Raw genomic sequence first — 15048 nt, forward strand, 5'->3', positions numbered from 1 at the left:
ATAACCACAGATCTCTTTGTAAGCTTAATCATCAACTGACCAGACTTCCCACAGCCAGCGCAGCAGCCCTTTCTGAAACTTCTGAAACTCCTCCTGGGCATGTTTACTTACTGGAATTTTCAAGGCTCCTGTGAAGCTGATGGCGGCCGTGCCACTCCCGCCGTCCCCAGGGAGAATGACGACGTGGTTCGGGTGGATTGAGCCCTTCCCATCTGAGAGCAGCAGGCACTGCATCTCGGGGTCCTGGAGGCAAACCCATTGGGAACAAAAGGGAAAGGTGTTACCAGCCGGGCAGTCTGGGTGAAGTGGGGCCAGGCTTCCTAATGACGAGGGTGCCTGGCGGCTCTCTCTTCCACTGCCTTGGAGACATCCTGGGTGACATTCCCACGTGGCCACTGCGTTAGAATGATTAGCATTCATGCATTTTCATGAACAGCTAGGTACACACATCCTTGGAACCAGAAATTCTAGGAAGCTATTTGCAAAAAATAATTTGAAAAGTAAAAAAATACGTATAAAGTAAAATGGATGTCACATCGAGAAAAATTAGAAAATTCAAATACATCCATACAAATGACATCTTGCAAAAAAAAAAGGTTGGGAGATTTTAATGACAGGAAAATGCTTATGACACATTAAATAACACATCATTCAAAACTGCATGTCATTATAACCTCAAATAATGTTTAAATATCTACATATATAACTAGGCAACTATAGGATCTATTTCTAGAAAGAAAGCAGCTAAAATCTAAGCCAACAATGCTTGTCACTGAGTGGTAGAATTATGTGTAATTTTTATCAAAATGCTAATAAGAAATTCTTTACATGATCGTGTATTTTTTAGGAGCTCACAATGGCCATATATGACCAGAAACATTATTTTAAAATACACCAACATTATTTTAAAATACACCTATTCTGATATTTATGAATTCTGATCATCTAGATGTTCCTAAAGGACAAAGTGTACATTCATTAAAGCAAAGAAGAGTGATCCCCAACCAACAGTGGGATTTCAAGTCAGAGCAAGGATAACATAAAAATAATGTTAGCCTGGGCCACACATAAGACCTCATCTCTAGGGAAAAAAAAATAGTGGAATGTGGTGGTATGCGCTTATAGTCCTAACTGCTCTGGAGGCTGAGGCAGGAGGATCACTTGAGCCCAGGAGGTTGAGGCTGCAGTAAGCTGTGATTGTGGGGCTGTACTTCAGCCTGGGCAAGACCCTGTCTCAAAAAAGAATGAAAATAAAATAAAAATGTTCTTCATGAATGAACGATGAGGTTCAAGGTCTTACAAAGAAATGCTTCTATGTATCTCAGACCTTTCACAAAATCAAACAGCCTTGTGGTACTTATCTCACTATAACCTGTTTTAAGTTGGACTAAAAATGTAGTTTAATTAAAAAAAAAAAAAAGAAAGGAAATGGTAATGTATTCCACATTCCCCTGTCCCTTGATATTTATAATTCTCTTCCAGTGGAAAAAAGAAATTTGGAAACCGGGTGGCAGGTGGGACTGAGCGCAGCCCAGTGTGGGTACCCAGCGGGTGGCCTCGGCGGCAGCTCAGTATCTACGTCCCCCAGGAAGCCCGGCTTCACGGCTAGGACTCTGGCATGGAGAGCGGGTCTCTGATGAAGATACTCACATGTGACCACATAGTCAGGTGCTCTGGAATGAAGATGACAAGCCTGAGTGCAAATGCCTAACATGCTTCCGATGATAATTCCATCACGGCATGTGAAAACGAAGAATGGCGACTGAGTTTCAGAATAAACTCATTTTTCAGAATAAACTTTCAGAATAAACTTTTCAGAATAAACTCAATTTCTCTCATGAGTTCTGCTAATCGTCCAGTTTAGGAAACTGAATCAGTAATGCTCTACTGTGGCTAAACACTGGAATCTTCTGTGGGGGGCTTTGAGAAGCCCCGAAATCCCCCAGCCCAGCTGAAGCAGTCCCTGGGGCAGCCCCTGAGGCAGCCCCAGGCGAGTTCCACTCATAGCAAGCTGAGGGCTACAGGACTTCACAGGCTGTTCTGTAGGAAACAGGCTAAGCAGTGGGTGAAATGCAACCAGCTGGAGAAAAGTCAAGTGGAAAGAGGCCGCTTAGGCAGGAGAAGCGCACCCTCTGACCCACACAGAAGTGACTGCAGGTCGACACAGAAGATCTACCTGGCCTCAGGTAGGACCCAGATGCCCAAGGGCCACCCACAGCCCTTGCAGGATTTGTGAAGTGCTCCAGGGTCCACTTGCTGGGCTGGTTTAAAGCCACAGACACAGACCCTCTGCTCCTTATCTAAGCAGCAAGGAGCCCCCTAGACAGACAGAAGGCTCTGTTTCTGCTGGGAACAGGCCCTGTGCTCACACCCACTCATCTTAAACAGGACTTGCAGCCACCACGCCCCAGTTGTTTGCTTCTGGAGGAGATGGGAAAGAAAGTGTGGGGCCATGGCTGGTTTTCCAAAACAAACAGGGGGGCTGCTGCTGCCTCCTCCTTACATAGCAAACAAGAAGCCACCGGGTGGACCAAGACAAGGCTGGAGGCCAAGAGGCACCTCTGCCTCTAAACAAGCAGTTTCCAGTCTGTGTCCCAAGAGCCCCAGATGGGATCTGTGGAGCCGCCAGCGGGTGTGGGGGCTTCTGTGGCCAGTGCACTCCACGCTTAGGGCTTACACTTTCAAAGAGAAAAGGGCTCCCTCTACTAAAACACACACACACACACGCACACACGCACGCACACGCACACGCGCACGCACACACACGCACGCACACGCGCACACACACACGCACACACACAACAAAAATCCACACAGATGCACGTGGGGGGACTGTGTAATAATGACTGCTGTATCTAAAAATGCTAAGCTCACCCCGCTACCCGATGCTGCCCGCAGCTTCCCTTAGGAAAGGCCATCGCAGAGAGATTTGTGGAGTCCCCACTTGGCGTGCAAAGTGCATGGCGGAGTCACATTCAACCTCCAAATACCCACTCCGCGCTCATGCCGTGTTTGGTGGGCCCAACAGTTCTTAAGCCACAGTCAATCAGAGGGATCCTCAGAGACGTCAAGGAGGAAAAGTGACAAGTGACAACAGGGACAGCAAGTGTGACCGTTCCCAAAACAATCCTCTAAAATGCCCACGGGGACTTGTGGGCTCACCATGTGGCCAAGTGACAGCAGAGCCTCATTCTCTTTCCCACATTTGCTCCCCACCCTGCAGCTTTCTTTACACGTCTCTTCACGAGGCCACGGAGAAAGTGCCTGCCATGTGACATAATTTAGCAGCTGTCTGAAAAGGAGGTCAGGGGCCCAGTGGTCACTCTGGGAAAGGGGACATCCAGGGTGTCCAGCCAACCTCGCGGGGCACTCTCCCTGCTGACCCTGACCCAAATGCAATGGCAGGCCTGCCGAAAGGGGGCGCCACGCAAGCGCGGCCAGCACACGCCCGGTCTTGGTCATCTGAAGTGTCACCCTCAGCCTGAAACAAGGCCTGCCAGTGCCTTTACTTACATAACTGACTCCTTGACAGCAAGTTTGTAAACAGCCTTTCTTAGAAGGGCCAGAAAAGGAAAGAGAGAAGCTATACTCAGAAGCCAGGGCTAGTTTTATGGATCAGTTACTGCACCAGAAGAAAGGGCCTGTGGTCTTGATTCAGAGTAGGTGGCCGGCTTCAGTATCATCAGAGAGGGGCCACAGTCTTTTGGACACTGATTGGGACATGATTTGTTTAAATGTGAATTCAGAAGTACAGATTTTAAAGCATTTTGGTTAAATTAGTCACTGCCTGCGATTTCCTTAAAATCCAAGAACCCAGATGCATGAGACATCATTTTTTCCTTTTCTAATATTTCAGCCACCACAAATAAATTTCCCCAGTCAATAAAAAAGTGAGACGCATGTTTAGTACATTAATCCTTTAAGCCATTTGATTTAAAAGGTAGGGAGAGCAGCCCCTCACACATGCCGGAGGGAGCCCTCTCCCAGAGGAGGCCCTGTGTCTGTAGAAGGTTAAACCTAAATCAGGTTAAACCTGATTTAGAGGCCGGGCATGGTGGCTCATGCCTGTAATCCCAGCACTTTGGGAGGCCGAGGTGGGTGGATCACCTGAGGTCAGGAGTTCAAGATCAGCCTGGCCAACATGGTGAAACCCTGTCTCTACTAAAAAATATAAAATTCAGCCAGAGGTAGCGGTGGGTGCCTGTAATCCCAGCTACTCGGGAGGCTGAGGCACGAGAATCGCTTGAACCCAGGAGGCGGAGGTTGCAGTGAGCTGAGATCGTGCCACTGCACTCCAGACTGGGTGACAGAGTAAGACCTTGTCTCAAAACAAAACAAAAAACCAAACCAAACCAAACCAAAACAAAACAAAAACCCTGATTTAGAAAGAGAACAGCTTATAACTTCAATGATTAAACTCAAATTTAAAATGCCTGCTGTGTCTTGGTGTGGTCAGCTAAGCAGCAGCAATGTGAGGAGCTTCTACGAGGATTGAGGATGGGAAGGGTAGGGGACAGGAGGCTCAGGTGCCAGCGGTGGTCAGAGCCTGCACTGAGGGCTCCCCACTACTGCAGAGGACAAGGCAGATTAACTTAGCATTTCTGTGTCCCGAATTCCTCATCTGTGACACGGGGGAAGGGGAGATGCCTCTTTCTGTTACCTGCTTCTCCTTTACCTTTTCTTGGTCGCATGGTGTCAGTTTTCTGTGTGCACCTCATGTGGCCAACCCACCATGCGCCCCTCACCCTGACACCCTCTGTGCTCAGGCACCTGCAGACTCTCCCTCCAGTCTCTCACAGCTCTGTTCCAACACTGTCTGCCTAGGGAAGCCTACCCCAAGGCCAGCTGAAAATAGAGTCTGCTCAGTCTGTCTTCCTTGTACTTGGCACCGCTTGGGGGATGTCTCTGCTTGCTTTCCGTCTGCACCAGCACCACCCCCCACACCTGAAATAGTGCCTGGGACATTGAAAGCTGCGGAGCTGCTGAATGAATGAATTGGTTAAGTGTAAAATCCAAAGAAAGCCAATAAGGGCAAACTCAAATTTTACTGAAGAAATTCAATGAGACCTAATTTTTTTTAAGACCTGGATGTTTGTGATACACATCACATAGGCAGAGGGACAGAGAGAGCTGACGAGGCTCAAAGGAGTTTTCCTGCAGCTCCGACATTCTAGGAAGTGTGTGTGACTTACCAGAGGCCTGTTCTTTTCGGTCTTCAAGATTTGCTTCTGGAGTCTCAATCTGTTTGTACCATTCTCAGAGCCTTTTGAGTGCTGGGGGAAAAAAAAAGTTTCATTAGAGCAATACTGATTCAACAGCTAGAAATTAAACCTGGCTTTCCTGTAGCAAGGATACTTACTATTGTCCCAAAAAAGCTACCAAGAGGACATAAGACAACTGATTTAAACAGAGTAATGGTTGGTCTCAACACTCCAGACTCTCAGATAATAGAATGTGAAAATCAAATCCTCTCTTGAAGAAAGGGCTAAGACAGAGGTGTAACCAAATGTAAAAATATCCATTAACTTTTCTTAATGGCTGTGAAATTGTTTCAACGGTTTTGAAATGAAAAGGCACAGAACCATCTTTCCGTTTAACATGTGAGGAACACCTGCCCTCCCTAGGCCAGCCGATTGCTTCTGCAGGAAGAAAACCCTCCCTACGGAAGGAGAGTGTGGAAGCCCAGAATGCGTTCAACAGCCCCAGAATGCGCACCTGCCGCTAGGGGGTAGGGATGTGGAAGGACTGCGCTGAGAGCGCCAAACCTCAAAATCATTTCCGAATTATCTCCTGTTACCAAGTGAAAAGTGAAGAAATGAAGGCAGTTTCTTGGGCACTAGAATAAACGTACCATTTCCTAATCATTATTTCTTTAGGGCTCTATGTAGAACCCCTTTTGAAGATAATTAATGGTATAAAAATAATTGTTGAAATTCTCTAATGGTAAAATTTCATTTTCTTTAAGAAATAGTCTAAGCAAACTTCCTTTAAAATAAGGAATTAGTCTGTACTTAGAAAGATGTTATTCATTCACTCTAGTATAAATCATAACAAAACAATTTCTCAGGCTTAGAGAGGCCCAGGCGATTTAGGTTTCTGGCACTGGTGCTGGATCCATTTGAGGAGAAAACACCACCAGGCTCGCACGCCACCTGTGAGATCTGCAAGTAGAGATCTACGAGGCCTCCAAACGGCGGGAAACACAGGGAAGACAGAGCATGGGTTAAACTTCATTCAGATGCACAGTTAGATCCCACCCTTTACATTTCGAGGCATTTCCCCTGAAAAGGTTTCTGAAGGTTAAGAAAAACTACTGATTTTATTACCTGAAAATGTAACAAACTATCTTTAAAAATACATTTGTTTTGTGCTCAGATGGAGCGCAAAGCCTGCCAGGCTAGGGGTGATGATCTGGCCGGTTCAATCTCCGACCGTTCCAGGCAGAAGCAGAGATGGGCTCCTGCTCCCCAGCATTTGGGCCCCCCACAGTATGCAGAGGCCGCCAGCATTACCTGGGCCCTCTTCTTTCTGCTTTTCAGCCAGGAACGTGGGTGCTCAGGCAAAGCCTATCTTACAATTCCTTTTCAGTTTGATGTGGTCAGCTAAGCAGAAATAATGTTAGGAAATGCTAGGAAGTCTCCTGAATGGGAAGCGGCCTGTCCCTAATTTCCTTTCCCTCCTTCCTGCTGGCTGGAATACAGATGTAATGGCTAGAGCTCCAGCAGCCACTGACCAATCATTCACTCATTCATTCAACAAATAATTATTAAGCATCAACTCTGTGCCAGGCACTGTTCTAACTGGTTAGAATATATCACCTTTGGCATGAAGCCATGCACAGGGGAAGAATGAAAAGACAGGAGGTGTCTGTGTCCCTGACACTGAACACACACACCCCACACCATCCTGGGCTGGCTCGCTCTAGATTTCTTGAATAGAGTAGGGAAATGCCTTCCAATCTTGTTTTAGTCACTGCCTGTGGGCTTTTCTATTGCTTGCTGCTGAACACAACCCCAACTAATACGAAGATATTAATAAAAAGCATTAATTTTGGCACAACTGATACAGGGTTTTGGACCCAATGAAGTCCCAGATTAGGGCACAAAATAGATTTTCTAAACCTAAGTAACCTAGAAATCAAATATAAATCAAAAGAACAAGTCCCTATGGCTCTTCAATAGCACAGGGCAGAAGCATAAAGATACACATTCTTATTAGCACCCTCAGACTCAAGGCAAACGGTAAAGGATTGAATATTCTCTTTCATATTAATTGTGATTCATTTGAAACAAAAACTAATTAGAAAAATCAAATCTGGATCCGATCAAGGTTTCCAGTTTACAGGAGATACAGGGGATAGAGGGAAATGTGAAACACACCCCAGGCACAAGGTCAGCAAAGCCTCAAATGTGGGAAACTTGGCAGAAAAAAAATGACCATTTTTTATTTTGACAAAAATAATTCAAAGGAAAATAACACTAAACCAAAAAACCAAACATTGAGGTCTCATAAATTAGAAGAGGTTTAAGAGGCATATTAAATTCACCAATCACAAGAAGTGGACCTTGCCTAGGCCTTGCTTAAACACAGTGCAAAATCATTTATGAGACAATCAGCAGATCTGACCACTGAGTAGTTGTGTGATAACAGAAAGGATTATAGATTTAAAAAATTTATAATAGCATTGTTGAGACAGAATTCACATACTGTACCATTCACTTATTTAATGTTCACAATTCAGTTGTTTTTAATTCAGAGTTTTGCAACCATCACTAAAATTTGAGAACATTTTCATCACCTTCAAAAAACCCCATACCCATTAGCAGTCATCCTCCCTTTCTTTCCACCCTAGTGCCTGACAACCACTCATCTGCTTTCTGTCTCCAGGTTTGCCTATTCTGGACATTTCGTATGAATGAAATCATATAATATGTGACCTTTTGTGACTAGCTTCTTCTGCTTAGCATCATGTTTTTTGATGCTATTGTAAATGAAATGGCCTTAGTTTCATCTTTGGATTGTTGATTGCTAGTTTATAGAAATATAACTGATTTTTGTATACTGGTCTTGTTTCCTGCAACCTTGCTAACTTGTTAATTCACTCTAACCATTTTTTTTGAGGACTCCTTATGATTTTCTGTATAAAAGATCACGTCAACTGCAAAGAGAAGTAGTCTTACTTCTTGTCCAATCTGCATGCCGTTTATCCTTTTCTCGTCTAACTGTCCTGCTTGCAGTACGATGGTAAATAGAAGTGGCAAGAGCAGGCCTCCTCGTCTTGCTCCTGATCTCGGGGGAAAGCACCCGCTTCACCATTAAGCTCCGGGGTGTGGGTTTCATTAGATGCCTTTTGTCAGGTTCAGGAAGTTGCTTTCTGTTCCTAGTTTGTTGAGTGTTTTCACATGAAAGGGTGTTGGATTTTGTCCAATGTTTTTCCTGCTTATACTGAGATGATCATGCAGCTTTTGTCCTTTATCCATTCATGTGGAGTATTACATTAACATTACCTGTTAAACCAACTGTGTATTCCTGGGATAAATCCCACTTGATCATGGTATATAATCCTTTTGTAGGTGGCTGAATTCAGGTTGCTGGTATTGAGTTTTGCATCTACACTCATAAAAGATACTGGTGTACAGTTTTCTTAAGAGGTTTTAGTCTTTTGTTATTATGATAATACCTCATAGAATGAATCAGGAAGTTTCCCCCTACTTTTATTTTTTGAAAAAGTTTGTGAGCAATTAGTATTAACTCTTCTTTCAACGTTTGGCAGAATTTACTAGTAAAGCCATCTGGTCCTGGGCTTTTCTTTGAGTGAAATTTTAAAATTAACAATTCAACTTCTTTACTTGTTTTAGATCTATTCAGATTTCCTCTCTCTCGAGTCAGTTTTGGTAGTTTCTGTCCTTCTATGAATTTTTCTATTTATTCTAAGTTTTCTAATTTGTTGGCATATAGTTCCCTCATAATCTGTTTTATTTTGGTAAAGGTGGCAGAAATGCCACCTTTCCTGGTCCTGATTTTGGTTATTTGAGTCTTCCTTTATTATTGGTCAGTCTAGGTGCAGAATGATCAATTTTGTTGATCTTTCCAAAGAACCAACTTTCGGTTTCATTGATTTTTTTTCTACTATTTTTCTATTCTTTGCCATTGGTTTTTAAGTGTGATAATGGTATATCACATTTTGTTTCACATAAAAGGGTCCTTATATTTTGGAAACATACTGAAGTAGTCAGAGACAAAATATTAAGATGATTGCTATTTGCTTGCAAAATACATCAGCAGGAGGTGGGAAGGGGCAGTATTAGAAGGAGCGTTTGAATCAGATTGGCCAACTGTTGGAAACCTGGGTGATGGGGTACAGAGGGGTTCATTATACTGTTATTTTTACCTTTTTATATGTTTAAAGTCTCCATAACAAAAACTTTGAAATATTGGAAAAAATTAGAACTTTATCCTAAAAATAACACTTCCACATGGGAACTTCCCAGAACAAGTCAGCATATCTGAAATCTCTTACAAATGCATTTTGCGCCCATTTGTGATAAAGGGAAGATACTACAGAAGGACAGCAGCTATTGGGACATTGGCCAAACTGCCCTCAGCTCCCTCGGGAAGGCCTGTGACAAGGGTCTTGTCAGTGTCCTGCACAGAGCAGGTAACATTCCTGCAGGAAAAAGAACTTTGGGGCTGTTTGCAGAAGCTGATGAAATATCCCCAGATATCAGTCATCTCTCCCTCTGCGACCAGCCAACATGGAGAGGAAAGGGGATGAGAAGCTGTTTCTCTGGACCACCTGCCCCATGGCACGTCGGGGACACCTGGGCACCATGGGATCTCAGTGAACTGCTCGGAGAGGATTTGAACAAAAAGAATGAAACACAGGCTTCAGCCCCAAACTCACACACACAAAAGAGCAGAAGCAAAGCCCCTCGCTTAGATCTCGGTGAACTGCTTGGAGAGGATTTGAACGGGGAGAATGAAACACAGGCTTCAGCCCCAAACTCGTGTGTACAAGGAGCAGAAGCAAGGCCTCTCGCTTAGATGCGTTCTCATATTCCTAAAAGCTGTGTGTGAGGAAGACCCGCCCTCCCCCAAACCCCCTGCATGCCTGCTTCCTATCCTCAGGCCTGGCTGCCCCTGGTGGGAAAAGCTCTTCTTAGAGGGCAGAAGATGTTCCAGGGCGGAAGGTGTGTGCTGAAGTTCTCCCCAGTCTCGAGACGGGTGATCCAGGCAGCTTTAAGCTACTTCACAGCACAACTGTACAAGCTTGGAAATTGAAATTCATGCTCGTGGGAGGAACTAGGCTTTTAAAAACATTTTAAAATATCAACTATAGTTTTAAAAACATCATATGGTGTTTGACCTTCCTGAAGGCACTGGTTTGCAACTTTCGTTTCTTTGTTTTTGTCATCAAGTATCAGAACCCTTCTTTCCGTATGAATCACACCCAGGAGCCCGATGTATTAAAAGACAGAAAGAGGACTCTAGCTCCCTCTCCTGCACGAGGCCCGGTGGTGCTCTGGGCGCCGGGACCCAGAGATGATCCAGGCCGGAGGGGCTCACACCTTTCTGTGAGGGTGACAGAGATCGACCAGATGAACTGGTGAGGATTTCACATGGGGTGACATGGAGCCACTGGACTGTGTTATGCAGGGGCTGATGTGCTCTGACGTCTGTTTCAAGACAGTCTCTGCAAGTGAAGTGTGAAGAAGAGATTCTGGGGAGCAAAGTGCATCGTTCTAGGAAGCTGATGAGCAGTGGCTTGGAGGAGAGCTGACGGTGGAGACGGGGACCAGGGTGTGATGAGCAGTGGCTCGGGGGAGAGCTGACGGTGGAGACGGGGACGAGGGTGTGATGAGCAGTGGCTCGGAGGAGAGCTGACGGTGGAGACGGGGACGAGGGTGTGATGAGCAGTGGCTCGGGGGAGAGCTGACGGTGGTGATGGGGACCAGGGTGTGATGAGCAGTGGCTCGGGGGAGAGCTGACGGTGGAGATAGGGGCCCGGGTGTGATGGGCAGTGGCTTGGGGGAGAGCTGACGGTGGAGACGGGGACCAGGGTGTGATGAGCAGTGGCTCGGGGGAGAGCTGATGGTGGTGATGGGGACCAGGGTGGTAGAGGGGGAGGAGGTGTGTTTCCATTCCACACCCCCTCACAGAGCAGAACTGACAGAACATGGCCAAGGATGGGGTGCGGGGCTGAAGGGGCATTGGGCTGGCTTCTCGGGTCTGGCCTGTCCACAGGGTGGACAGCAGCTTCCTGACTGAGACGGGGGATGCTGGGGGATCGGTGTGTTCAGGGGTAAAATCAAGAGATCTCTGGTCGTGTTGTCTGAAGGACACCCAGACATCTCCGTGGGAAGGTTGAGTGGCGGTGAAATCTCAGATTGTGGAGTTCAGGGGAGGGGTCACTCTGGGGACAGCATGGGGACTTGACATCAACGCACCTGGGGGCGCTAAAAAGCCCGGGCGCACTCTCCTGCAGTGAGTGGGCAGACAAGGAGAGAGGAGGCCATGAAGCAGCCTGGGGGCACCCCCACATCTGGGGTCTGAAACTCGGCACAGATGTGACTAGCATGTTAGCCCTGGGAGGGGAGCCTTTCTCAGAGGGAGGGAAGCATCAGGTCAGATGCAGGTGACAGGTCCAGCAGGGTGAGGCCGGAGAGCTGACCTCCCCATGTGGCCAGGTGATGTTGCTGGGACCTGGATGGGCTGTTACCATGGGGTGGCGGTGGCCTGCAGAGAGGAGGGGTGTCATGCCAGTGGAGACGGGGAGTGGGGCAGCTGGGAGCAGGCATGAGAGCCAGAGGGGCTTCCTTCCAAGACAGCCATCAGTACTACATGAGTGTGCCAGGAATGATATTTGGGGCAGGGGGTGTGTCTGCAGGAGACAAGCCCTGGGCCACGAGAGGGAGGCGACTGGTACCACGGGAGGGCTGGCCTTAGCCAGGTGGGAAAGTGGCCAGTGGTGACTCGCTGTGGGCAGAGGCAGCTAGGGCAGGGCTCGTCCACGGCAGCTGACACGATTAGCAATCTTGCCTGCAGGGCCTACGCTGGCTGAGCTGGGCAGGGGTAAAGAAGGGAAGGAATGGGGTGCTGGGCAGACCTCTCAGCCACTTGAGATGTGTAGCCACCAACTTAAGTGATGGCAGCCAGCTGACACATGCATTTTTCCTCAGTCACGCTGAGGCCCCCGGGGAAACCAGGAGGTCTCCACCCCTCAGGAGGCCTGGCCAGGACCCAGCCTTTGGTTTCCCTTAGCATGAAGCCCTCCATCTGGATGGCATCGAACCTCTTGTTTGGGTTTTGTTGATAAGGTTATTATCAGCAAAACCCAGAACAGAGTATTCTCTATTCCTAGAACTGCCAATATTCTGAGGGTGGGACTTCTGTCTACCCTGTGTGTTTCTGTCTGACACCACAAAGGCAGGAGCAGGCTGGGGAAGTGGTCAGAACACTTGGCGAACTGCACACTGTTCTAGAAGAGGACAAGAAAACAGGGTCCTTACCGTCAGCAGGGTGGAGGAGCACCTGACGTCCTTCGGATCTGAAAGAGTAAACATGAGTCCAGGCTGAGCAGGTCCACCACCATGGCAATGCCAAGTAAGCTACGGGACCCCAGGGCAGGGCAACACGGGAGCACCGGCGGTGAAACTGGACCGTATGTGGGATTCACGTTAAATGAGTGGATTTGAGCTGCTCGTGCCACAAAAACAAAAGCGGGCAGCTGTGAGTTGCGATGGCTATGTTAACTTGCTTCGCTTTACTAGTAACCTTTTTACGATCTCTATGTATCTGTAACACCATGTTATATACCTTAAATATACACAATAAAATTTAATAAAACACAAGATGCCATCTGATACCTTTACTAAATCGGCATTCATTTCAGAAAAAAGCCATTGCCATAGCATGGCAGGTGAGGGCAAGGGCACAGCTTGGCTGGCCCACCAGCGACCCCACACATGCCCTGCCTGTCCCCAGTCACCCGGCCTGGCAGCCCACTTGTGTGCAAGGTGGGTATGGTAGACCACCGCCAGCCAATGCCAACACTGTGAACATGAACACTACTTTACGTATGGAAAATACTTCCCAGCGTGGCCAATAATCACAAGCAGAGCATGCAGACGCCGTGTGGACAAGTCCATGATTCACATTCAGAGGACAAGCCCCAGAAGGAAAGCAAAGCCAGGAAAAGCACAGCAGGGGAGCGAGGCTGGAAGAATGTCTGTAATGAGGTACTTCATGTTATGAAATTCATTAGAAATAAAAATGAGTGGAGATAAAACATCTATCTTGATACGGAACAAACATCTTTATGTCAACACCAGGAAGGGAGGAAACTTGAAAAGGAGCAGAACCAGAAGTGAGGCTTCAGCTTGTCCTTCACAGACGCCAGCGACCTGCCCTGAGCAAGGTGGGAACCCAGAGTCAGACCCCAGGGCTCTAGGTGCCGCGGGAAACCAGCGCTACTGCTTCTCGCTCCATCTCTGCAGCCCCCCTGACTACCCAGCACCTTTATCACCTTGGATGAAACTGGTTACTGGCTTGCAACCCGAACTGAGCTCCAGGGCTGCAGGCTTCCCACGGCCAAGTCCATTCCCACACAACACAGGGGGACGTCATGGAGAGGCATGCAGCCGCCGAGCACACTCCTGCTGGCCTCGAGGCCCCGCCCATGCCATAGGGCCAGGTGGGTCTGCACCCAGAGGTCCGCGGCTGGCTGTGGGGTATGCTGCCCTCCTGTCCTGGGCACAGCCCACAGGGCGAGGCCACTGACCAAGGACACGTGGTCGGCATGCTGGGCAGTCCCAATGGTCCACCTGTGATGTGTGGTCACCAATTTAAAGGACATCAGCCAACTCACCCCATTTGTATCCACTCACAACGTGATGCCCCCAGGGGCAAGCCAGGGGGTCCCCCTGATATGGCTCTTCCAGGACTTTCACCTTGAGAGACTTGAGCACACATGTCCCTTGGCTGGGACACATCTGAGAACAGCTTCATAAAGGAGACTTAGAGAGGCCTGAGAAGGGAGCAGGGGACGCCCTGTCCTTTGGGGCTCACCCTGGGCAGGAGACAGGAGTGAAGGCGTAGCAGAGAAAGCCATATCCTCTGTTGATCGCAAGAATGGCGCGTCTGATGCCTTTAGTACCTACTCAGGGTCGGTGATTCGGGACCAGGAGGGGCAGAAACAAACCAAGGGGTGCTTGATGTTTTCTCCCTATCTGCAAAGAGCTCCCGTTCTCAGACTCAGCATCCAGCCACTGTTGTCACAGCTGGGTCTCATCATTCAGACACAGTGCACCTCCCAGGCACAAGGGGAAAGAGTGTCAGACAGATTCCCTGGGCACGAGGTTCTGGTAGCTTGGTTTTGTTTGGCTAGAGATGAAGCATGCAGCCCTCCTGCAGGTGAGCGGGCCTGTGGCCAGAGAGGACCCAGCGACAGGGGGCATCTGGCTCATTGCTATCTGCCCAAGTTGGATCAGGGAGGCTTATTCACAAGAGCCGGGCTCTCTCCGCTTACAGAGACAAGCATCAACACAGCACCCCGAATGCCTGGAGCGGGCGCTGAGGTCCCGGCCATTGAGCAAGCTCCTTTCCCTTCCACACGTCCTCTTCTCCCCAGAGCCAGCCCCTTTCCAGTTGAGGAAGAGAATAGAAGGCTCCGTGGACTCTACCCTCAGGCAGGAGACAGCCAGGGGCCCCTGTGCGCTAACAGAGAGGCACATTATTCTCTGAGTGGCTGGTGTCTCAAACACCTGGACAGCAGGGGCACAGAACTCCAGGTTCTAGGAATCAGAGCGGAAAACCAGTGGCGGAAACGGCCTTTCTCAGAACTGCAGTGACACACCAGCCAGAGCTGAAAGCCACAAGTTGGCCCACTGATGAGGGAGCCAGAGCCCCACCCATCCCACAAGGTCCCTGCTCAGGCTGTCCAGGGTGTGGCCAAAGGCTTACTCAGCCTCTGCAGAAGCGGCGAAAGGGGAGCTGAGTGCAGACCGGGGCCCCCACTTTCTGCTCACAGCAATGGGTGTGTGTCTGAAC

The 15048-nt window shown here is 48.2% G+C and overlaps 1 protein-coding gene across 3 annotated transcripts in view; it reads right to left on the bottom strand.

Moving 5' to 3' along the window:
* Nucleotides 1–15048, bottom strand: part of SLC37A1 (solute carrier family 37 (glucose-6-phosphate transporter), member 1) — an 89099-nt gene that overhangs the window by 23998 nt on the left and 50053 nt on the right. For all 3 annotated transcript variants that reach the window (XM_012002563.1, XM_012002565.1, XM_012002562.1), the window contains 3 exons: nt 12510–12547; nt 5193–5273; nt 112–243 (listed from right to left, as the gene is read on the bottom strand). In XM_012002563.1, coding sequence (XP_011857953.1) covers nt 112–243; nt 5193–5273; nt 12510–12547 — 251 coding nt within the window. The remainder of the gene's footprint in view (nt 1–111; nt 244–5192; nt 5274–12509; nt 12548–15048) is intronic.

Source organism: Mandrillus leucophaeus, unplaced genomic scaffold (genome assembly GCF_000951045.1).
Source record: "Mandrillus leucophaeus isolate KB7577 unplaced genomic scaffold, Mleu.le_1.0 Scaffold69, whole genome shotgun sequence".
NCBI classification, from domain to species: Eukaryota; Metazoa; Chordata; class Mammalia; order Primates; family Cercopithecidae; genus Mandrillus; species Mandrillus leucophaeus.